The 25,413-nt window shown below is 36.2% G+C and overlaps 1 protein-coding gene and 1 pseudogene across 3 annotated transcripts; one reads left to right on the forward strand and one right to left on the reverse strand.

Annotated features, from left to right (window-relative positions):
• Nucleotides 1-1,897: 1,897 nt before the first annotated feature.
• LOC126733311 (protein NODULATION SIGNALING PATHWAY 2-like) lies at nucleotides 1,898-3,648 on the forward strand (annotated as a pseudogene).
• A 476-nt stretch (nucleotides 3,649-4,124) lies between these two features.
• LOC126733310 (protein TONSOKU) lies at nucleotides 4,125-25,413 on the reverse strand. 3 transcript variants are annotated; one of them, XM_050436550.1, is made up of 20 exons: nucleotides 24,897-25,413; nucleotides 23,949-24,746; nucleotides 22,109-22,285; nucleotides 21,719-21,810; nucleotides 19,960-20,058; nucleotides 19,171-19,652; nucleotides 18,868-18,911; nucleotides 18,510-18,773; nucleotides 18,143-18,287; nucleotides 17,348-17,464; nucleotides 9,371-9,477; nucleotides 9,107-9,230; nucleotides 8,852-8,961; nucleotides 8,125-8,236; nucleotides 7,754-7,858; nucleotides 7,603-7,669; nucleotides 7,401-7,521; nucleotides 7,126-7,293; nucleotides 5,049-5,166; nucleotides 4,125-4,969 (listed from the first exon to the last, which is right to left on the reverse strand). In XM_050436550.1, exons 1-20 carry the CDS (start codon nucleotides 25,383-25,385, stop codon nucleotides 4,419-4,421), a joined length of 4,290 nt encoding a protein of 1,429 aa, XP_050292507.1. In that variant the 5' UTR covers nucleotides 25,386-25,413; the 3' UTR covers nucleotides 4,125-4,418. The 3 variants fall into 3 exon arrangements, with proteins under 3 accessions (XP_050292507.1, XP_050292505.1, XP_050292506.1); XM_050436548.1 differs by having other exon boundaries at nucleotides 18,510-18,776; nucleotides 24,897-25,412; XM_050436549.1 differs by having other exon boundaries at nucleotides 4,125-4,966; nucleotides 18,510-18,776; nucleotides 24,897-25,408.

The raw sequence follows: 25,413 nt of genomic DNA on the forward strand, positions 1-25,413 counted from the left end.
AGCTTTTGAAACATATATCTAATAGAATTTTATTTAAACTAAACTATTGTAATACTTGATAAGATATAAAACCAAAAATAAAAAGAATCTAAAATAAAAAGAAAAAGAAAAAGAAAATAGTGATGACGTGGAAAATTGTGGGAGCTCCAAAGGCTATTTTCAAGCTTTTGAAACATATATCTAATAGAATTTTATTTAAACTAAACTATTGTAATAATTGATAAGATATAAAACCAAAAATAAAAAGAATCCAAAATAAAAATAAAAAGAAAATAGTAATGACGTGGAAAATTGAACAAAAAATAAAAAGAATCTAAAATAAAAAGAAAAAGAAAATAGTGATGACGTGGAAAATTGTGGGAGCTCCAAAGGTTTCGGTTTTATATATATATATATATATATATATATATATATATATATATAGATTAGCCACAAACCTGCGCGTTGCGCATGATAATTATTTTTATGGTAGTTTTATTAAATTTTTTTTATACAATTTAAACTAATTTAATAAAGAGTAATGTATTTTGTAATTATATTTTTATTCATTATAAGAATAATCATAAATGTAATATAGAAACAATCATAAATCATAAATTTAATAATTTTTGTCGTACTAAAATGAAAAAAATACAATTTTTCTCAAAAATTCAAAAGGCAATTTAACGAAAATATTTATTTTTTAATAAAAGTTATTTATAACATTTTGTGAATTATTAAAAAGAAAATAAAATTTAGAAATTATTCTTTTAGTTATAAACAAACTTTCTCAAACTTATTTTTTCTGTCTACAATCCAAAACACTGAAAAAAGTAACTAAAAAAATTAATAAAACTTAACTATGATTAATTGAACCAATTAGGGAAAAAAAATTGTTATTTATAATCTACTAAGGTTATTTTCTTTGCGGAAATTGTAATTTCGTCCACCCAAAACATATTATCAAATAATCAATTATTAGCAAAATCTAAGAATTAAATTTTTATATATGCATTGTTATAAAATAATAATAATAATAATTAAAGTAAAATTGCGAAAGATAAAATTTGTCTCTCATCCAATAACTTTTGTTTAGCCAACCTTTGCTTTTCTCTAAATAAATTGCATTATAGAGTACTTTGTCTACCACAAAGGATTAAAAAATAAACAAAAATGATTAAAGTCTCATAGTTTAACATCTAAATTGAGCACTATAAAAATCATGCTATCAAATTACAGTAGCTACCAAATTAAATTATCCAAATCATGCTATGTATTAGAATAATATTATATTTTTATATTTAATCCTTTATAATGCAATAGGATAACATTTAACAATCAGAGAGAGAGAGAGAGAGAGAGAGAGAGAACTGAATCGCATTAACCTAAAGTAGATTAAAGAATATAAAAAATTATCAACCTAAAGCGAAGATGCAAGAAAAATAAAAAATAAAAATCCACTCAAAAATTGTGTGTGTGTGTGTGAGAGAGAGAGAGAGAAAGAGAGAGAGAACCTTTTTTTTGTAAGGAAAAACTATGCATGGAATGAATGAGATAGTGACAAATTTATAGTAAGAAAGTGTGAATAAGAAGAGACAAAAATAGATGAAGATGAAGGGAAAGATGAAAAATGATATTAATGTAGAGAGTAGTGGGGAGATGAGAAGGTGAGAGAATGAGAGAAGGAGAAAGGTTAGAGAAGTAGTGGGGAGATGAAAAGGTAAGGGAGGAAGAAAGGTTGGAGAAGTGTAAATATGAAATAAAAAAAAAATTATAAATAATTATAAGAAAATGGAAAAAAAAAAAAGAAAAAAGAAAAAAAGGGATGATGACGTGGACGTTGACGTGGCTTAACGTGAGCGCAGCAGCATTAAACGCTACGCTTCAGCTTTTAGTAATATATTGATTTGAAGGTTCAACCAACAAGGTGAGAGGTCCATCTTATTTCTTCCGATCTTCACCTCCTGAAGTCTGGTACTATATAAGTACAAAGCCTTAGCTTTAGCCATCAAAGATTTTAGATAGATTCTTATCAAGTTTAATCATATCCCATGAATTCAATGGATTACTTCAACTCTAGTTGCATTGAAAAACTCCAGAAATGTAGCTCAGAAACAGCTTTCTCCTTGCAAAGAGAAGATACATTATCCCCAAACACCAACACCAACCAAGATGGTGCAATAGATGACGAGTGCATAGAAAGATTGCTCCAAGTTCAACTAGAGGCCGGGGTCATGGACTTTGATTCCATCAGTCAAGATACAGTAATTGGTACTCCTGAGAGTGTTGTAGAAATCGGATCATGTGTCGAAATGAATCAAGAAAACATGAGTGCATCAGCAGAAGGGAGTTCTCCCATAAACGGAATTCAAGAAGAGCTGATGCAAGAAAGCAGCTTGACTGATCTATTATTGATGGGAGCTGAAGCTGTTGAAGCACAGAACTGGTCTCTTGCTTTCAGCTACTGTTGAGAAGCTTAACGATCTCTTAAGTAATACAGAGAATGGAGATGATTCATTCAAGAGGTTGACTCTTTTCTTCACTCAAGGTCTGAATTACAAGAGCAATACTTCTCTTCAAATGGAGAATGAACCAGTAGCTGAACACACTAACACTATTTTTGCCTTTCAGATGCTTCAAGAACTCTCTCCTTATGTAAAGTTTGCACATTTCACAGCCAACCAAGCGATCCTTGAGGCTACACAAGGCGATCATGAGATCCATATCATTGATTTTGACATCATGGAGGGGGTTCAGTGGCCACCTTTGATGGTTGAGCTTGCAATGAGGAAGGATGCTTTCCTCAGAATAACAGCCATCATAGCAGACCAGACAAATGCTGTCAATGTTCAACAGACAGGAAGAAGATTGAAAGAGTTTGCCAATTCAATCAATCTAGCATTCATGTTTGATCAGATGGTGATAGTAAGAGAAGATTATGAAAAAATAGTAGTTGGTAATACTTTGATAGCCAATTGTATGATTCACCAGCTTCACATGCCTAACAGAAGTTTTCAATTGGTCAAAAGTTTTTTGGCTGGTATGTTCAAATTAACCCCTAAAATTTTAATTTTGGTCCAAGAAGAATTGTTCAATTTTAATAGAATCCAATCCATGTCCTTTGTAGAGTTCTTCTGTGAAGCCTTCCATCATTACACTGCACTTAGTGACTCACTGGTGAACAGCTTTTGTGGTGGGTATAAAATGGGGTTTAGGCTAATAGAGAAGGAGTTGTTGGGGATTAGGATTTTAGATAGTTTGAAGCAGTTCCCTTGTGAGAAAAAGCAGAAAATGTTGTGGGCAAATGGGTTTGCTTACTTGAAGGGATTTAGGAGAATCCCACTGAGTTTTAGTAATATTTCTCAAGCTAAGTCCTTGGTGCTCCTGTTTGGTGGGGGGTATTGGGTGCAGCATGAGAAGTGCATGTTGGCTTTGTGCTGGAAGTCAAGGCCTTTGACAACAGCATCCATCTGGGTGCCAAAAACAAAAGCAAAGTGAGTAAGGTCAAATCCAATTTAATTCTTTTTGTCTAAATCAAAACCGAGTTGTTGTAGATTGACGTATATTCTGGGGGGAACTCCACTTGGTAGGGTGATTAGGACTTCTTATTTTGTAAAGTATAGCCATTTGTTTATAGCAATGCAATTTCTCACTTTTGGCATTATTCAATACTAGAAGTCATAACAAAAAACAAAAATACCTTGTTAAAGGCCTAACAAACGGTTTAACTAGGAATGCTACAAATGCCCAATGTTGCACACAATTATACAAGATATGCAAACAGTTCTTATGTGTTATAAATTAAATTTCTCAATTAAATTCAAATACATGGTTGAATTGACCTATAAAGGGATACGGCTTGTGTTCAGTGCAATAGGCACTAGACACAAACTTCACCCCCTATAAAGAACTTATAATGTTATTTTTTTTGAAACGACAATTAAGTTCAATGCAACTAACTAGGAGGTTGAATTTAATTGAAGAACTTTATAAACAATACCAAAGAAAGTGTACCTAAATTTTACCCTCAGGAAAGTGAAAAACCTAGCATAACCTCTGCAACATCACATAGACAACAGAGTGCTAGCCAAGTTGACATTCATATTTAACTCAATAGAAAAAAAAAAAATAATAAATAAATAAATAAATAAATTTCCTGATTCATTCAATTTCATTCGAACTCAACTGCCATGCGCCTATACCTTTTTGTCAGTTCCATGGTATCACGACATAAAGAAACCACCATAACCAAACATTAAATAATTTATAAATCAAACATGTGTAGTAGGTACTATACAGAAGTGAGCCCCAGTTACATTAACTGACAATTCACCATATGGTAGTAAGGACACTACACAATTCTCAATAACTTATGGATAACTGCTTCCGTGAATCTGAATTCCTTTGGAAGAAGCTCCAAGGGCAAAGAGGAAGGGGAACTAATTTTTCTTGCAGCAAGGTTTCACATTGCAACACTTATTTCCCTTCACAAATAAATGGATTGTCTGGTCCTCAATGTGCCTCTCAACAGAACTAGGTCTTAAACTCGACCATGCAGTGTAAAACGTTTCTGCAGCCTTTGTTGATAAGCCATTATTGCTAAGATCCAGTAAGCATAAGTTCTTTGCCATATGAATGGCAGTTGAAAGCTCTTGAATAAACTGGCAGTAGGGAGATAAAATATTTCTTTGACATGAACTTGCACAACTGTCATCAATTCCAGTAGATGCAGCTGCTTCTACTCTATTTGAAGCATCTTCACTATCAGCAACTTCAATTTGATTGCATTCATTGTTCATAGCACATAGAAGAGGCTCAGCATTGTCCACTTCTTTGGTTACATACACCTTTGGGGAAGATTCATACATGTTGAGTTCTTGCTTTAAGATTTCTGGGCACCCCTGTCCAATTATGTCATGTTGTAGACTATAGTGTTTACCCTGGTCAATATTATCAGCAAGACGGAGCCTTTGAAGAGAGTCATTTCCTGCTAGAAACATCAAAATCAACATTTGAGAAGATAGTTTCTAGGACTAATACTGAAAGCAAAGTTGGCTTATGTCTTTAACCTGCTAGTGCTTGAACTATCTGAAGAACTCCAGCAAGCCCAAGCTGACACTTGTTAAGAATCAAAACTTTTAGGCAACATTGAGGGTTAAGAAGCAGTGACGATAATGCATTGGCACCCTGTAATCATGCTTGCGGTCAGGCAGCCATAGAATACAGAAAGCTTAGATACAAATTATCATTATTGACCAAAAAAATCACTTAGAAGCATAACATAATGGATGACCTCGTGCAAAATTTTCTCAAATTACCAAAGAAACTGAAAACATTGAATTCAAACAAATAAAAAGTACAGTATGTGATTTAGAACTATTTCAATCAACAAACTAAACTTGAACTGCCAAAAATCATACAAAAACATAATCAGTTGTGTGTGTGTATATATACACATATATATTGATAAGCAAAAGGAGTTTTATTAAAACCCAAAGAAAAGAAGTCACCCAAAGTATACGAGGGGGACAAGACAATCAGAGCCACAAATTACACAAATCCATCAAATCAAAAATAGAAGATAAAGAAAAACAGCCCAAAGAGGATATCCAATCCAACAGAGTTCTTAAAATGAACATCTTAAAATCCAGTAAGTTTCTTTCAAGATCTTCAAAACTTCAAGCGTACCTCTCCCTCCAAATACACCACATAACACAATGCAGAATGGCTTTCCAAATAATACCATTTCTATGGTTTCCAAAGCATCCTTGCCAAGCAGCAAGAAGGTTAAAAACGGATTTAGGCATGACCCAATACACACCGAACAGCCTAAACACCACAGACCATAATTCCAAGGCGAACGGGCAGTGAAGCAATAAAGGGTCCACTGTTTCTCCATTTCCCTTACACATGTAACACCATTCCAACACCCGCAATAACTCTCTTGCACAAATGGTCAGAATTTTTCCTAGGGCTGCTGTTCAAGAGAAGGCTACTCTGGGCAGGATCTTTGCTTTCCAAATGCTCTTCCATGGGAAAGACAGGTCATTGGGAGAGATTAGAAAAAGATAAAACCTACTCTCACCATAAACCCCTTTCTCTTCTCAAGCTTACAAACCATCTTATCAGGCTCAGCTCCATTTAATGAAGTAGAGTATATTAAACTCCATAAAATTTGACAGACTCCAATTCCTAATCCTGGACAGATCTTATAAAATAAAAATCCCATTGAAGAATGCCATTAGGAATATTCATAAGATCCGCCACTACAGTCCCCTTATCTCGGCTGATCTCATATAATTCTGGAAGACTGATTTCAAATAGCATTCCCCACACCAAACATCCTCCCAAAATTGCGCCTTCGACCCATCTCCAATTTCCAACTGAATCAACTGAGAAAAGGTAGGCCATCTCCGTCTTATAGATTTCCAGGGGCTCACACCATGAGGGCCAGAGACAACATTGGTACACCAACCCCCCCACATGCATCCATACTTCGCCTCTATTACCCTCCCCTCCTCCATAGCACATCCCGCTCATTCCCAAATCTCCACATCCATTTACCTAAAAGGGTTTCACTAAAACATCTCAAATTTCTAATTGCCAAACCTCCAGCTTGAAAAGGGGCACAATCTTGTCCCATTTAACCAGATGTAGCTTAGACTCATCTCCCATCCCACTCCAAAGGAAATTCCCCTAAATTTGTTCAAGGCAACTAGCTACCACACTAGGGATAGGAAACAAAGAAAGGTAGTATGTGGGCAAAATTAGAAAGAGTACTTTTGATTAAATTAACTCTACCTCCCTTTGAGAGATACACATGCTTCCATCCCGCCGACCTCTTCTCCATTTTCTCAATGATAGGATTCCAGATCGAATTTTCATTGGATTTAGCTCCCAAGAGCTAGCCCAAATACTTCATTGGGCACTTGCAATCCAAAAGTACCCTTGCATGTGTGGGGGCAAGAGTACTTTTACAATTTTCTCCACCTCGCCAACCCTCACTTGTAATAATATATAGAAATGTAAAGAAATGGAATTTTAAAATGTCAAAATTTGGTGATAGATCAAGAAACTAACTATAGGAGACTGCATAAAAAGTATAATTTTATGCAATAAAGCTCTTGGAAGTGATGAACAACAAACCTCTAGCAAAATAGGATTTCCTGCAAGGTTCAGCTCAACAACGCTACACATGATATCATTGTTAAGTCCAAGAGCGTATTTAGATGTCAGTCCACAATATGAAAAGTCAAGCTTGACAAAGTCTTGAATCCCATTGAACAATGATTCAGTTAATTGCAATGCTCCATCCTGCAGATAGATCAATCTAGTCATAAGCAGGAGATAAATGCCTAGAGTTGCAGTCAACCTGCAAGGCTACAATAATAACAAGAAGACAGAGTGACACAGAAACTCACAGTTCCAATACTGGAGCCCTCGAGCATCAATCCTGACAAACATGTAGTTCGAGCAAGCTGGCAAAGGCTATCAATAACGGGCTTGCTTAGCTTTAAACCATTCAGATTCAGTTCTGAAAACCTATATAAAAAGAGAGCTTAATTTTGTACGTTCACATCAATAGGCCATTTTAAAAACGCCAAGATTTTAAATTGTTAAAACCTTTTCAAAGTGGCAAGCTTGCCCAGTAGATTGGTTATGGCATTTCCTGAAATAGGGTCATTATATCCTGAAAAAGAAGAGGGTTGGACAACCTAGTAAGATACAGATAAAGTATACATTGTTCAAGACCTATTTGGTAAGTCAAGCATACCTATACAAAGTTGTTCAAGCACAGATCCAGCACTCAGTCCATCAGCAACCTTTTGAATTGTTCTAGATGTGATTGAACAGTGCTCTATATTCAAGCTACAAAGGCCTACAAAACAGAGAACACAAGTGATCTGATTATCTCTCGACAGCAAGAATCCACAATCAAGTATATTTGACAGAGATGAACAGTTGATAATAGATATCCTTGAACTCCACAAAGCTTTACCTCCAACAAGCTGGTATGAAACAACATTAAATGCACATGATATATAAAGATAAATAAATAAAAAGCAGGAAAAAGCTATTGACGATAATGGAGATGACACTGAAATAAATATCAAAATTAACTGGTCTGTGGGAATAGCACTTTACCCTTGCAGTTTTCCAAAATAGTGGAAAGATAAGATCCACAAGCATCAGTAAGACGGTTTCCAGAGATATTTAGCACTTCAAGTCGAGCAAATAGCACAGGGCATTCACAAATCTGAAGATTAGAAAGATAAATAAATAAGTAATAAGCTTATAATAAATACCAAATTAAAAATTAAGGTATTTCCCACTTTAGTCATGCTACTACTGAATTAAAATCTAATTCAATTAAGTAAATCTCAACTTCTCCGTGGAACTTCCAAATAATATATGTATCACTATGCCAGAGTTGAAAAACCTATTCCTTAGAATTTTGCCTCAAATAAGGTATGATAGAGATAATACTAGGTGCATCCTAGAACTCCTCCCCTTCCATTGCTTGAATTGGACCCAATACTTCCTCTTGTAAAAAGGTCGAGGTACCAGGCTACAAAGGCTGTTGGGCACAACATCATTGTGTTGTATTATGTCCTCCTATAAGTTCAATGTTCACAAATACCAGCCCTTAAGTCCAGGGATACCCATGCTGTCTCCTTGTTAGATAGGATCAACCTGATATCTACTACCCCACTCTAGCAGCAAACCAAAGGGGAGAGAGGAAGGTTCAATTTTTTAGAGAAATCAATATTTGACTATAGAATGAATGAGGAAGCTGAATATTTTAAAAGAAATCACTACCTGAAGTCTTTAACATGCAGAAGTCCAAATGGTTGCAAACAAAGTTACAAACCTGAAACAAAGCAGTTGGACCAAATCGATTGCAATGCAGATCCAAAGTTAATCCACCATAATTTTGACCTGATGCAAATACTTGTTGAAGTTTCTCTATTGTTCTATTTCCTGGGGTTAAGCAAGCCAATGCACAACTATTAATAATTAAAGAATCACAATACTTGTTGCTTGAATTAATGTAAAGAGAATTGAAGAGAAATGCTGCTGTTTAGACACAATGAGAATAGATGAGCTTGAAGCTGGAAATCATTACCCAACAAATTGTGAGAAAAGTCAAGCACTGCAAATGTTTTGTGGGCATGCAGTGCATTCAACAATGGAGTTATTGATAAATCTTGCAATTCACATTCAGACACAATCACTTCATCATCTGAAACCTGGTAAACAAAAACATACATCCTGAATAAACAAATTTATTCCAACTCTCAGGCAAGAAAATCAAAGAACTTTCATGCAATGATTATTAATACATAAGTAACAATAGTATTAAGTTTTTCCCTCGTTCACCAGCAACTACCTCCATTCTATTATTGTATAGTTTCTTCAGCAGCCTCATGTTAGGTGCCTCGGATAATTCATTGCAGCTGTCGATGTACAGTTTTATCAGAGGCTTTTGAACCCAGCCTGGAAAGAAAACAAAAGAATTAAACAGATATCTCACTAACAAAAGTACATTTATGTAATGTAAGTTTAAAAACAATATAATGCAGAAGTATCCAATGTACAAGATAAGCCTATCTATTCCTTTTTCCTAATTAAAAGACTGACAACAAAATTTGTGCAGCCAACATGTCATATATGCAACATAAGTTAACATGCTACCAAGATTTCAGAACCAAAGTTGAGCTCCATAATAATGTTTTCCATGAATTCCATTCCAAACCATCATCCCTTGAAACATTTGCACAAACACGTTCATTCCATGGAGCAAGGACCTGATTTGATTAGTCTTTATCACTGTAAACACTTTTGATGTGGTATAATTCCACTATAAGAACTCCCATTGGCTAACTAGCAAAAACAAACAAGGGGGAGACACAAAAAAAAAAGACAAAAAAGAAAGAAAGATAATCCTCATCTGCTGGAGTATTTAGCTACATTCAAAGTAGCCTTCCCAATAGCTTCCAAAATTGATCAGCTCTGTCCTTTTCAAACTACCATGAATAATTACATGGTTTGCCCATATGTCATGGTCAATCACAAAGATGAAAATAAGACTAGTACACAATGTCATTCTCAGCTAAGCAAAGTGGCTTGAGGAGTAATGTGGGAGAAGACCAAAGGAAATATAATAACAATAACGGCACATTGTCTTTGATTTCTCTATGTTATGTTTCACTTATTATTATGTCTTCAGTATTTTAAAAAGGTCATGTGACTAGCATATGACTTTTAATGAAGTTCAATGAATAGGATTCAATTGTCCTATGTAAGATGAGGGCCAGAATTCTAGGACTACTAAAGACTATTAATCTATTATAAATAACCTCTATTGAGTCATTGTAGGCAGCCTTTTTTGATCTAATATATGAAATTTTCAACTTTGAATATTTCTTGGGCTCTTTAAGCTTAAGATCGATTTTTTAGTGTTCCAACTTCAATCATTTTCTTCTTATAGTTGTAATCTTGTTTTTGCTTGAAATTTTTTCTTCAACCCTTCTTCTACACCATATCTAAGTTCTTCCCAAAGCAACAAGTAGTATCAGAGCAAAAGATTATAATCTAAGCCACATAATTCATATTTGAATCAAAATGTTGCAATTATAAGTTATGGTTGGTCATGGTTGATGTCATGGGTTAGAGTAATCAAGGGCAACAGATAGAGATGGCTACGATGAGGCATATAAGTGAAGATTTGTTTCGAGTTGTACAAGTTCTTCAGCAACCAGGAACTAGCAGGAGCTCATATTGAGATTCTGGAAGCCAACTACAAACCCTGGGACATATCAAAAGGTGGTATGATGATTTAGAAGAATAAAACCGCTTTCATGATACGAATAGAATGTGTGAAACGTGACAGGCCGGAGGATTGGTTGGTGTGTTCAATTGAATTGAATCAAAATTTTGAAAGAGTTTGTACCATATGTATTCTTCACCAATCTATGATGTCTACTTTGATGATGGTGATTTAGAGGTGAGCACCTTTCACCAATCCGACTCATTGTCCCACTATTGGGGAATTGGTGGGAGATTTGGATAAATCATGGGGTAATTCTAAAGACTGAATGTTACAACTGAGAGATGGTAGACAGATAGTGATTCAACTGTCATTTTATTGGTCTCCAGACAGCAAGTCGGATTGCTCAGTCATGGAGGGAGAAGCTGGTACAGGTGATAATGCTTTTGTCACGAATAGGAAAATTGTTAGCTGGACTGAGGAACATGATAAGGTGGTTGATTCTTCGTCTTGATGGGTCGAAGGATGAGCTATAGGAATTTGATGAAAGGTCAATGACTTGGGTGAGAGGTGGGGAGCCCTTAGTTGTGGTACCTTTGGCCACAGAAATTCCGTTGGAAATTGAGTGTAATACTGGGATGGAGCTTGGGTGTAAGGAGAATGTTGATAGCAATCAATTATTACTGTGGGTAACTAATAGGATTAAGGCATTTAGGAAATATGTGGGGACTTCTTTAGAAGGTTTTGAGGAGCAAATAACGGGTCTATTATTAGCTTTAGAGGCCAGAAAAATAAAATTATAAAATAATAATAATAATAAGCAGCAACAAGACGTAGGTAGTCAAAAGAAGCTGGTTTCATCAGGGCAGAAGGGCCAACGGGAACTAAAGAATTTAATGACCTCTTTGAATGTTGAATTTGCGTCAACTAAGTTAAGGAGTGTCAGTAGTGAGAGGGCTGTTGTGGTACATCAATGAATTTGGAGATTATTTCTTGGAATGTTAGGGGGTTAAATGAGCAAGATAAAAGGCTTCGAGATAGAAACCTAATTAGAAATTGGAGGCTTGATATTGTTTGTCTTCAAGAAACTAAATTGGAGTTGATAACCAGAGCTGTGATTCACAGTTTGTGGGGTGGACAACATGTTGATTGGTCATATTTAGGTTCTTGTGGAGCTTTTGGAGGGGTGTTGCTGATGTGAGACACGCAGGTTGTAGATAAAGTGGAGGAAGCAATGGGAAGCTTCTTGGTGTCTTGTAAGTTTAAAAGTGTGGTTGACCAATTTGCCTGAGCATTTACTGGAGTGTATGGTCCTAACTCAATGAAAGATAGAAGGCTGTTATGGGAGGAATTGTTTGGATTAAGCAGTTGGTGGAATATTCCTTGGTGTGTGGGATGTGACTTTAATGTGGTAAGATTTCCTTCCGAACGTGCTGGTTCTACTGTTTTTACAGTTGCTATGCGTGATTTCTCTGATTTTATTTTTAAGCAAGGTCTAATTGATATCCCATTAGAAGGAGGAATTTTTACCTGGTCTAATTCTAGGGAAGTTGAGTTGAAGCCATGGTTGGACAAATTTTTGTTCTCTGCATATTGGGAGGCTAAGTTTCCTACTGTGTGCCAGAGAAGAATGTCTAGGCTTTTATTGGATCACTTTCTGATTGCCCTAGAGGGTGGATCCTTCTAGCATAGGGGTAGGAGTCCGTTTAGATTTGAGAACAAGAGGCTTAAGGATGAAGGCTTTGTGGATAAGGTGAGTTCCTAGTGGGATTCTTATCATTTTCAAGGTGCTCCAAATTTTGTGTTGGAAAATAAATTGAAGATGTTGAAAAATGATTTGAAAAAATGGAATGTTGAGGTGTTTGGAAATGTAGAAGAACAAGGAAAACAGTTGTGGAAGGATCTTAGTGAGTTTGAAACTATTGAGGAGATTCGTGGTCTAATGGAAGAGGAGAAGAAAGATTTGGAAAGAATTCGGGGGGAGCTTGAAAAAGCTTCTCTTTTGGAAGAAATATGTTGGAGGCAAAAGACTAGAGTACTTTGTGTTAGAAAAAGAGATAGGAATATGAAATTCTTACATTGTATAGCCAATTCCCACAGAAGATTTAACTCCATAGATAGGCTTATGGTGGATGGAGAGCTCTCTTCAGACCCGAAGGTCATAGAAGAGTGCATTTTTTGCTTGTACAGGCAGCTTTATTCCGAAGATGTGATTAATAGACCTGTACTTGATGACATGGAAATCTCTAGAATTTCTTAGGAGGATGCTATTTGGTTAGATAGGTCGTTTAATGAGGATGAGGTGTATGGGGTGATCCATGGTTTTAATGGTGATAAGGCTCCTGGCCCAGATGGGTTTTCCATGGCTCTTTTCCAGTCTCGTTGGAGTATGTTGAAAGTTGAGATTATGAAAGTTTTTCAGAACTTTCATACTCAAGCTGTATTTAAGAAGAGTCTTAACACTGCTTTTCTTGCCCTTATTCCTACAAAGGCAAATGCTGTGGAGATCAAGGATTTCAAGCCAATCAGTTTAGTTGGTGGGATGTACAAGATTATTTCAAAGGTGTTGGCTAATCGGTTCTGAAGGGTGGCATATGGGCTTATTTCAAGTTCTCAGAATGCATTTGTAAAAGGTAGACAAATTTTGGATTCCATGTTAATTGCTTCTAAATGTATTGATAGCAGATTGAAGACAGGAATTCCAGGGTATTGTGTAAGTTGGATGTGGAGAAGGCATATGATCATGTGAATTGGGTTTTTCTAATGTATATGTTGCAGTGTTGTGGGTTTTAAAACAAGTGGAGAAAATGGATTATGTGTTGCATCTCAATTGTTTAATTTTCCATTTTGATTAATAGGAGTCCTTCGGATTTTTTTGGAAGCTCTAGGGGGATTAGGCAAGGGGTTCCTCTATCTTTGTTGCTCATTGATGTTGTTATGGAAGCTTTGAGCCATATGTTGGATGTGGCTACAGCTGCTGGACAATTTCGGGTTTCTCTGTAGGTTCTACTCCTACTTCATCGATGGTAGTGTCTCATCTATTATTTGCAGATGACATCCTTATTTCTTGTGATGTTGATCCTTATCAGTTGGTTACTTTGAAGGGGATTCTAAATAGATTTGAGGAGGTTTCAGGGCTAAGAATTAATTTGGGGAAATCAGAGTTAGTACCAGTTGGTGAGGTAAGTAATTTGGATGTGTTGGTAGGGCTGTTGAGTTGTAGGCATTCTTCCCTTCGAAATATTTGGGACTTCTTTTAGGGGCTAAATTCAAGGAGTTGTCAATCTAGGATCCAATATTAAAGAAAATGGAACGAAGACTAGTAGGGTGGAAGAGGTTGTATTTGTCTAAGGAGAGTAAGGTAACTTTTATTAAAAGTACTCTTTCCTCCTTACCTACGTATTTCCTTTCCATACTCCCTATACCTAGGAAGGTTGCTAATTGCATGGAGAAATTACAAAGAGATTTTCTAAGTTAGTGGTGATTCTAAGTTACACCTGGTGAAATGGGCTAAGGTTTGTAAGCCAATGCAGGTTGGAGGGCTAGGTTTAAGATGATTAAGAAGCTTTAACTCTACCTTATTGGGCAAGTGGTTGTGGAGGTATGGGTTAGAGACAAATGTGTTATGGAGGAAGGTTATAGAAGCGAAATATGGGAATGATTGGGGTGGTTGGTGCACGAAAAATGTGACAAGTGCGTATGGTGTTAGCCTCTAGAGGTTTATTAGAAATGGCTGGTTGAACTTCTCTAAACTCTTACAGTATGATGTAGGTAATGGTACTAGAGTGAAGTTTGAAAGCATGTGTGGTGTGGGGATTGTGCCCTTAAAGAAGCTTTTCCAAGTCTTTTTTGCCTTAGTATGGCAAGGGACTCTTCGGTGGCAGAGGTTATGTGTTGGACTGGTGGAAGGATTCATTAGAATTTTCAATTTCGTCGTGCACCACAGGATTGGGAAGAAGACTCTTTTGATCGCTTTATGGCCATTGTTTACTCTTTGAGAGGAAGGAAGGGGGAGGGGGGGGGGGGGGGGGGGGTGTTGGCCCTGATAAGGATTGTTGGAAGCCAGCAAGGAGTCAGTGTTTTAAGGTTAGAAGTTTCTATCTTTCTTTCTACCCTCCTACTCTTTCCTTCCCTGGAGGTTGGTGTGGCAATCAAGGTCCCTCCAAGGGTGGCTTTCTTTTCATGGTCAGCCTCTTTAGGTAAGATTCTTACAACTGATAAATTTCGCAGAATGAGTATTATTGTTCTTGATTAGTGCTATATGTGTAAGAAGTGTGGGGAGTCGATAGATCATCTTCTGCTTCATTGCCCAATAGCTTATGAGCTGTGGTCTTTGTTGGACTCCATTGGGTTATGCCTCTTAAGGTAGTTGAGTTGTTTGAGTCTTGGCAAGGTAAATTCGGGCGACATCACAATATTTTTTCTTTTGGAGACTTGTGCGACATTGTTTGATGTAGTGTATTTGGAGAGAAAGGAATGCTAGATGTTTTGAAGGATGTGAGTGGTCCTTGTTAGAGATTAAGTCTTTTTTCTTGCATACTCTCCTTGTTTGGAGTGTGGCTTTATCGCATTTTTCTTATTTTTCCCTTCCCACTTTACTTGATCTTTGTAGTTTTGGTTCTTGATTTTTACCCCTACAATACATCCCCAATGTACTCGGCTTGGCTTGTTTTTTCTTAATAAAATTTTTTTCACTACCTATCAAAAAAAAAAATTATTAATAGGAATAAAACATGGATTCCAAGCACACAGGGAGTATGTACTATGTGTACATCAAATTAGAGGCATGTCTTTCAACACACATCAAAGAAACTATTTAAGAGGGTTATGCACACCACCATGCAAGTCCTAAGAGTGTTCTTTGGATCTAGAATGTTTGCATACACATTGATTTTAATAACCTACTAGCGTTTGATGAAAATTCTAAAGAGAATTTTTTAGACAAGATGGATATTTTCACTTGGAACGATGTGATTTTTAATAATTCTTCTATTGGCATAAATTTTGAATCTTATTTGATTGTGTTTAGGAAGAATTTATAGAGTGAAGCTTAGGTCACCAAGATCCAAGAGATGTAAGGACAAGGTTGAACCAATTTTTAGAACAAGGTTGTATGATACCAAATGATGATAATTTACTCTACATGGATTGTTAATGTTATGAATTGAAGGAAGTTCTCAAGTTTGTTATGAACAAGTTCTTATTGGCATATTAAGGCCAAGTATTTCTTGATGTACTTTGACATAGAAAGAAATGATGAACAACGGTATCCAAGACTCCAATAGATCATGGAAAATTGATGTAAAAGAATTTAAAAAGGCCCATTAGTGCACTGTCTTATGTATTGAGTATTTTAAAAGTTCATGAAACTAGCATGTGACACTTAATGTAGTTGGTTGGTTAGGATTTAATTGGAATATGTAAGATGAACGGTAAAATTCTAGGGTTACTAGACACCATTTTATATAGCCTATTTTGGCCAATGTAGGCTATATTTTTTTAATCTAATCTATGAAATTTTAGATTTGAATATCTCTTGAGCTCTTTGAGCCCAGAGATCAATGTTTTGGTATTCCAACTTCAATCCTATTTTCGTCTGCTAGTTGGAATCTTGATTTATTGATGGAGATTTCTTCTCAAACCCTTCCTCTATACTATATCGAAGTTCTCACCGCATTACATAGATATGTGATGTCACAACCATAGCATCGTTAAAGAAAAAAAAAATCCTCTTTGGAAGCTTAAAATTACGGCAAAGTCCAAGAATATGTGTCCATATTAGTTAATTAAGTTTTTAGTATCTTAGTTTATGTATTATTTGGCTATTCTAAAGTCAAAAGTAATTTTCTAGTTCTATAATTGTAAGTTGTGGTCCTTGGGTTTTATTTATTAATAATAATCAAGTCCTTATGGGTGGACTTCAGTTCAATTCAATTAAGGTTTGGCTTACTAGTCAAAATAGGATTTCTAAATCTATTAGGAAGGTTAAGTTATAAGTGTGTTATTGTACTCAAACAAGACAGAGTTAATGAATCAAATATTGAGGCAAGTTAGCCCTACTCTCTCTCTCTCATATTATGTCATTATCCAAATATTGTGCATGTGCACTGTTCATTGATTGTGGCAGATTTGATTTCTGTGTCTTCTTACCACTTTGCAACCCTAAATCAAATCTTTTACCTTCCCTACAAAACTCTAATAATTATTGAACCCTAACACCTCTTTCAAAAGGTTTTGAAGACTAAACCATAAAATTCACAAATGCTCCTAAACCTACACAATCACACATAAATCCTTTCCCTAAGCCTAACACAAACACATGTAAATCCTACATCAATATGGTCCTAACATGCAGTATTTTGGCAAGAGGTATCCATTCTCAAAAATTCAATAGACCGGTGCTCAACAACTCAGGACTTCACCTTTGCACTAACATTTAGTATGTAACACCTAATACTGAAAAACATGTCAAACAACTACCCATTTTCCTTCAGATCAATGATAAAAATTTGAAATCATCAAGCATAATCACAATAAATAATGAAAATGAAAGAATCACAACACCAAGAAATGTAATAAAGCAATTGTAACACGTACCATCGATGAATGCTTCAAGCAAGACTTTTCCCAAATGATCCCTAAGAGTATCAATTTTTTCCAAGGATTCTAAAACTCTTCCACCACATTTCATTTGCTGAATTATGGGCAAAAGACCTAATGAGAAATAAAATAATCCACCATATTAATAAATCATAACCAACATAAAAGTACCAATGGAACAAGTACAATAGTGAGTTGCTGGCTGCACCCACCACGCTTTCAATCTTTCTACTGATTTGCATCACAAGAGAGAAAAGTATGACAGTAGGGAAACAAAAAACTTGCATGTTTCCTTTAGATACAAACGTTTACAAAGTAGCCAAGGCTTATTGTGTGGAAGCCAAGCTTTGTGATTTGAGCAGTCAACCCAACAATAAAGTAGGCATGATTGAGCATAGGTGCCATTAGAAAGAGCATTTTTGCTTCTCCAAGTTACTACAGCAACACTATATGTGCCACTATATCTCTCCAATTTACTATAGCAACTCTATATGTCCCTCCATTTCTAATACACTGCCAACCGTATCTCAAACAATAAAATACTAGCATCTGAAACCTCCTTCTCATATTGGGGACCACTCAAGATGTTGAGGGATCCAGTTAAATGCATTAGTCATCTTAACTACAATTGAAATTTTTCTGCCACTTTTTCTTATGTTCACAAATAATTGAATTGCAACTAAATTCATTGTTAATTTAAATCAGACAGGTTTGCAAGTAAAAAATCACCTTAGATGCGAAAAATTTGATGACTTGCAAATACTAGCATGTAATGTTCAATAGAGTGCCTACCCTCTGATCTCTTTTCACTGGGAAGTTGTAAGTAGTATAGGCATGCAAGTTCAACCTTCATGGCCTCAGTGCTCAAATTATCACCATCCATGCATAAGCTTGATTCTAAATATATCAGGTCCTTGTCAATCCTGCAAATAATATGCTGTGCAAACAGTATGAAAGACCGTTTAGCAAAATATGACATTTTCCTATATAAGTTTTGGCCCCCATGATGAGAGGATGGGAGATTCGAACTAGTGACCTTTAATTCAAGAGGTGTAGTCTCTAGCCGATTGTGCTACCCTTTGGGTAGCAAAATACAACAAATTGCAATCACATATTACTATTCAGATACATTTGTACACATAATTTTAGCAACACTCACATCATGTTCATAACAAGAAGTATGCAACTTGAGATTGGAAGCATCATGTTTAGGCAATAGGTTTCCAGAGAGATCAATATCACATTTAAACCCAGACGCAGCAAAATCAGATGCAATCAAAACTTCAGCACTACTTGAAGATCTGAACAGTTTGCCATTTGGGGTGGCTACATTAGGACTCTTTGATTTGTATGAACCAGCACTTTCATCAATATTAACGGGATTGCAGGACCTGGTGGCACATTTGGAGGCAGTTGCTGAGACCTCCTGCCAAACTAAAGGATTAAGCACCAGACACCAACAGAACAACTTGAACGAGGTAGTAATTTTGATCAAGGATTGCAAGAGACTTGTTTACCTGAAATTTGCAATCATGACTTGCTGAATTACTTGTACTCTTAACTGCAATCAGGTAAGAAATACAGCTCAGTATTCTGCTTGTACAGTAAAAAGTCCAAAGCACAAATTAGTTTAACAATAAAGCTAAGGACACAACAAAAATCCACAACATTCCTAAATTAGCCTACCATCTCACACGTGAGCCCTCCACAATCCATAATTTAATTTAATTTTTTTTTTAATGAATCACATATGAGGTAGTATGCAGATTTGGGAATGTTGTAAAAGTGTTGTGTCACTAGGACTCTTAGTTTAAACCTACATTCATCAGATGTAGTAACAGCCTCTACTGGACACTTATCAGGCCTTCCTTTTGAGCGCTCCACCTCATATGGCACTTCACTTTCATCATCAGAAAGGATGACACGAGCACGTTTACGACCAACACCTGTCTGTTGATTGCTGGTTGATATAGACAAACTTTTTGGTAGAACTTTAGCTGGCTGAGTAGAAATATTGTGCTTTTCTGACTGAGCTGCTTTCATTTTGGGCGAATTTTTTGAGGACCGAAGCAGAGAAATCAGAGGTGCATCATCATTCAACTCTTCTACACTGGCTACAGAATTTGATCTGCTAGAATTCAATTTACTCATGTCTGGGGAGCAGCATGCATCAGACCTACTTTCTGACGAATGATAGTTCCCTTCTGTGTAAGTTTCAGAGCAGCAATCCTCTGCTACATCATGTGTTTCAAGCTCTTTATCTTTTGACTTCTTCAATTTGTCAATTAAAAGCTGCAATCTCCTACACAGGAGCATCTTTCTTTAGGCAATATTATAACTTCCAAGTGGTATAAAGTCCATTAAAAAATTCACCGAACTTAATAGTTTCTTTTGATAAATAAATAAACTTACAGAAAAGGCCAAGGAGGGTCATAAAACTTAATTTTTCTTATGGAACTACCAAAAATTGTCCCTTCAAGTTAAGTTTACTATAATTTAAATCAATGTTTTGGCCTATATTCTGCAAAACTTGGAAGCTTCACCTGCAGCATCACAGAAAATTAATGGCTAGTCTATATGGTTAAAGAGGATTGCATGATCCAAATTACCTGGCCTCTTCACCATTATCAAATCTTATCATGTGGCTATAGTGCATATTCTCTAGTGCAGAAAGCTGTACAGAAGGAAGGTTAGCTTCAATGGCAATCCTGCAATACATGATAAACTAGATGAGCACAAAGCAACATTGACCTCTTAAGTTAACAATGGTGCATTTGTGCATATTTAAGGATTAATTACTGCTATTGCTGCTAGATCTTTTTTTTTTTTTTTAATTAAATATCTTTGGATGAATATAAAGCACAATCATAATGATAAGAATCACTTAAACATAAGATGATGATCATGATGACATCTGTTCTTAATCCTTTCTATACAGCCAAAAGCAGGTTGAATCTGGTTTGTCAATATTCACGACTAGTGCCCCAAATTGAGCATTATTCTTGTAATAGCATAAAATTAAAGGAGGCTCAATTAGTGTAGTGATTAATCATATATTTAATAGTGTGGTTTCACCAAATTATCCATATATGCAAGAAAAAGCTTCCCTTGCAATAGGATCAAATTTATATATTTGATGCCATTTATATCTATGCAGAGTAATTGAATAATTTTATTGAGGGATGAAAGGTACTTTAACCCTAATACACATTCATTGACAATAAGTTACATAACAAGTCTAGCACAATGGTTTTGTGAACATATCAACGGCTTGATATATTTGGTCCATTCATGGATCACCACATTGGAAGCAATATGAACCCCCTTAAAGTTAAAAAATAGCTTTAAGCTTAACTGGAATCCAAGCTTTAGTGTTACAGTTCTTTAGAGCACTGTTACAGCTTTTAAAAATAATGAATTGACATAAATACCCATGCTTATTTTTCAAATAATAATAATAATAATTAAATAAGCATTGATCAACAATTGAATTAATTGGGTTTGAGTATGGAAATATAAAGAACTTATATTTCCACAGATTGCTATTTTATGATTATTTGCTGATCTATGTTAACATACACTCACTGCCATAGTACAAGAACTACTATACACTTGTAATTTGTTTGCTGTAGCAATTAGTCTTTCATATTATAACAATAAAACAGCATTGCCCATTGCCTGAAGACATGCATATCATATTGTAACAACCCCGCCCCAATTGTGTACATATTGTCCACTAGGCCTTTACACATTAAAGGGAAGTCACTCCTTGTGTGCTTCCCTAGGCGATGTGAGATTTCATGGATTGCAAGACCCCCTTTTGGATCTCTACAATCCACCCCCTTACGGGTACAGGCATCCTCACGTGTGGGGCCCACACTTCTGGCTAGGGAGTGGCTCTAATACCATTTGTAACGACCCCACCCCAACTATGTAGATATTGTCCGCTTTGGAGCCCATACTCCCTTACGGTTTTGTTCTCCCCCAAAGCACATAGTAGTGGGGGAAAAAGGCCCTACACATTAAACGGAGGTCACTCCTTATAAACACATCCCTATATGCTTCCCTAGAAGATGTGAGATTCCATGGATTGCAAGACCCTCTTTTGGTTCTCTACAATATTGAATAGGTTTCATTTTGGTGATGCAAACAAGATCAAAATAGTTCCAGATGTGTCAGAAACATCTAGGCTTGCTTGCCCAGCATGAAAGAAGCTCCTCTTCTGACTACTCATGCTAATTAGGAATTAATTAATACAAATGTTTCTTAACTTTCTTATTATACACACACACACATTCACACACACACACATATATATATATATATATATATCTGTGCATTTGTGTGTATATATATACAGATAATTACCTGTAGCTCTCTTCAAATGCATCTAGTGCTCCAGTATAATTACCATCGCTGTCCAAAATATAACCAATGTTTATTTTTGCTAATGCTTGCCCCTGAAATCAATACCAACTCAAGAGTGAAAATTCACTTATCAACAAATACACAGCACATCCATGGACAGAACTGCTCCCACATACTTTAACTGTGATGCCTATAATTTTCCTATACAGCAATCACTATTACTGAAATTTAAGCAACTAAAATTAAACGTTCAACTTTATTACTAAGGTCACATACAAATATATCATAAGAATGATTTCAAGCAAAGTTCCATGCTACTCCTTATCTAAGAAAAACAATAATTAATGTGTATCATATGTTAGAAGATGATAGAACAAAACACCAACTTACCTCCAAGTTGCCAATTGACTTGTATATTTCCCAACTCTTCTTGTACCATTTAATGGATCTGTCAAATTTTCTGAGCTTCTGGTATGATTCTCCAATATCCAGAAGTGAATCACTCAGCTTTTCCTTGTCACATAGTTCACTTGCAACTCTCTTCTTCCTTTTCGCATATTCACAAAGCTAAACATAAAATTTGAATAAGAAATAAAGCCGCATTAAATTGTACAAGAATCTATAATGTAGTCTTTGGTAACATTCATAACTTCCAATTGCCTGTTAGATGTATCAAGCACTGTTTATGTGTAGCATAAATATGAATGCAATACTCCCTTGCCATGTAAATCCAGTTTATTTGCAATATGCCTCAAAGATTTAAGAAAAAAGAAACCACGCGCAGGGTTGGTGGGGGAAGAGGGATATGTACTTTTTTCATTTACATTCATCTTACACTAACTGCATTCAACTTTGAAAAAGTTTATGGAGACTTGCCTATTGGCATCACACTCCCACACCCAAACAAAGACCAAGATTCCCATCTAACCTGGTCAAGTTTCAAAGCAGTATTCATTTCATTATCTTAGCCCACACATTCCAATTAAAAATAATGGACCGTTGAATTTTTGAAGTATTTCAAAAACAAAATCGCAAGACTGCAAAATGTCATGTAGGATCTTTAGGACTTCAGCACTAAATTGCAGTCCTTGAAAGGATCTTGAATAGGGATTGATGAGATCTTGAATAAGTTTGAGGGATGCTTGGTGCTAAAACAGTAAATAGAATGAGAAAGAGAGCAAGATAAACCCCAGACAATCACACTTCAGTTTCTTTTTTTCTTTTTTTTAATCAGTAAGAAAAGAAACTTTTTTAAATCAAAAAAGAAGAAAAAAAGCCAAGGCCAAAGTACACAGGGAGTATACTAAGGACACTCTAAAGGAGAACAAAAGCAAGAGTATATGAAAGAAAAAGAACAAAACAAAACAGCCCCAAGATTCAGGAAAGAAACTGTCCAAAAAGGTCAGAAAGTCTAAACCTGAACCAATATTAGAGCAATACACCTGCTTTGAGTGGCAAGAGTACATCAATCTCTGTATTTCTGTCTCTATTGAATACATAAAGGCTCTATTGCCACTATTACTCCTGGAAGGACTAGGACTCCTAAATGGGTGAGGCTTCCATTCAATGCTCATGTGCACTGAACAGGACACCAAGCCGACACATGGCCATTTTAAGACATGTGTCATGCCCATCTGGCACCGGTGCACTAGAGGTAAGCCAAACCAGTCCTAAATAACCTTTTTCCTAGAAAGACTAGGACTTCTAAACAAAATGGAAAAATGGCTCAAAACATAAAATAAGACCAATGGCTCATGCACAGCCCACTATAGCACAATCTATAAAAATCTGGAAATTACCAAACTACCCATATTTTAGTATACTTTATTAAAACTGACCCAACAAGTTTCTAACCAAAAGAAACTTAATACTAAGACTCAGTAACAACTAAAGTAGCCTATGAAAGGTAACAAGAAACCCCACATTGAAACTAAACCACAATTTTTGAATCATTTGGTAATCGAATCTTGTTTTTCCTACTACTTACTGTTTGCATCAGTCTTGACATACATACAAACCCAATTAGTTGAGAGGAGACAATAAAGTTATCGAAGATAATGTTTGTGGAAGATTATATCTAGCTAAGCATGTAATTTACAACCCCAATTCAAATAAGAAAATAAATGTGACACTATCCAACAAATTTAAATACAACATTTATTGCTGAAGTCTCGTCTAACTGTTGAGAAGAGCAGAAAGACAGAAAATGTGTATGGAGCAGAGTATGTACCTTCAACCAATCAAATATCGATCTTGATTTCTCTGCGAGGCAATCAAGAGATGCATACTGTTTCAACAAACACTTCCTCTCGCGTGGAGTTCCTCTTGCAACGACCATGTCTCTTGTCAACTTCTTAAGATTCTGCTCTTCTTTCTTCAGGTCATCCATTACTTTAATAGCTTCTTTAACAATTTCAATATTATCATCAATTTGCCTAACCAAAGCATCCTCATCTTCCATGGAATTTGCCAGATCAAGTCCTCTCTGGTAGCAACGAAGTGCCTCCTCATACCTTTGAACCCTATAATGCAATTCACCAAGGTTGATGTACCCTTTTGCCTCCCCTTGGCAATGCCCAATTTTCTTACAGATCATTATGTCCTTCTCAATGTTCTCCCGAGCTTTAACCCACATCCTGAGGTCCATGTAAACTTTTCCAAGGTTGTGGTACAGCCTGCTGCGCCCATCATCATTTTCATCCACCTCTTCCTCATCACAAATCTTTAATCCTACACTTAATATTTTCAAGGCCTCTTCAAAGTTATCAAGATCCATTTCAACCAAACCTAGATTATTATGTGCATCAACATATTCCTTGAGGAATTTGCTATCCTTATCAGGCGGATTCCTCTTAAGAGTCTCCGCAAGCTTCATGGCAGACTTGTAATACTTTTTAGCATTCCGAACAGACAAATGGTCAACCTCGGATCTCAAAAACATTTCATGATAAGTACGACCGAGTTGAGTGCTGGCCCGTTGCTGCTCAACAAGATCATTGGCATCCTTGGCAAGCTCTAAATGTTTTTTCTAAACCCAAAAACATTATATTATATAAATATAAATATTTCAAAATTTAATTACTAACTGTATAATTGTATCAGCTCAGCTAATGATTGATTTGATTCACAGATTTTCTGAAACATATACAAAAAGAGAGAAGAGAGAGGCAATATAGACCTGATAAATGAGGGCGTGATTGAAGTCCTCGAGGCGAAGATAGAGTTCGCCGAGGGACTGACAGGTGGGCAGCAAGTGCTTCTCAGGCAAGTACTTGATGGAAACGTGGTAGTCGATGCGGAGCCACTTAAGGGCGGTGACGTACTCGCCTCTTTGCTTGAGGATGTCTGCAATCACGTTCGCCCACCTGGCCTCCTCCTGCCGATTACCCTCCGCCTTGGCGCTCTGGTACGACCTCTTCGCTACGCTTAATTTCGCACCATCCTCTCCACCCATCGATCTCTCTCTCTCTCTCTCTCTCTCTCTCACCAACAGTGACTTCTGAGGAGATGTGGGATTTGAATTTTGAACAAGGGTTTCTAATCTCTCTGTAGGTGGAGAGTGGAGACTGTTTGTTTGGGGTCTGATCCTACTCCTACAGCCTGTGAGAATATTTTTGTGTGCGAAAATGAAAGTGAACTCCCGCCAAAACTCCTTTTCTTTTTTCATTTTAAGGGCTACAGCCTACATTTTAAAT

The sequence above is a fragment of the Quercus robur genome, chromosome 6 (assembly GCF_932294415.1).
Source record: "Quercus robur chromosome 6, dhQueRobu3.1, whole genome shotgun sequence".
NCBI classification, from domain to species: domain Eukaryota; kingdom Viridiplantae; phylum Streptophyta; class Magnoliopsida; order Fagales; family Fagaceae; genus Quercus; species Quercus robur.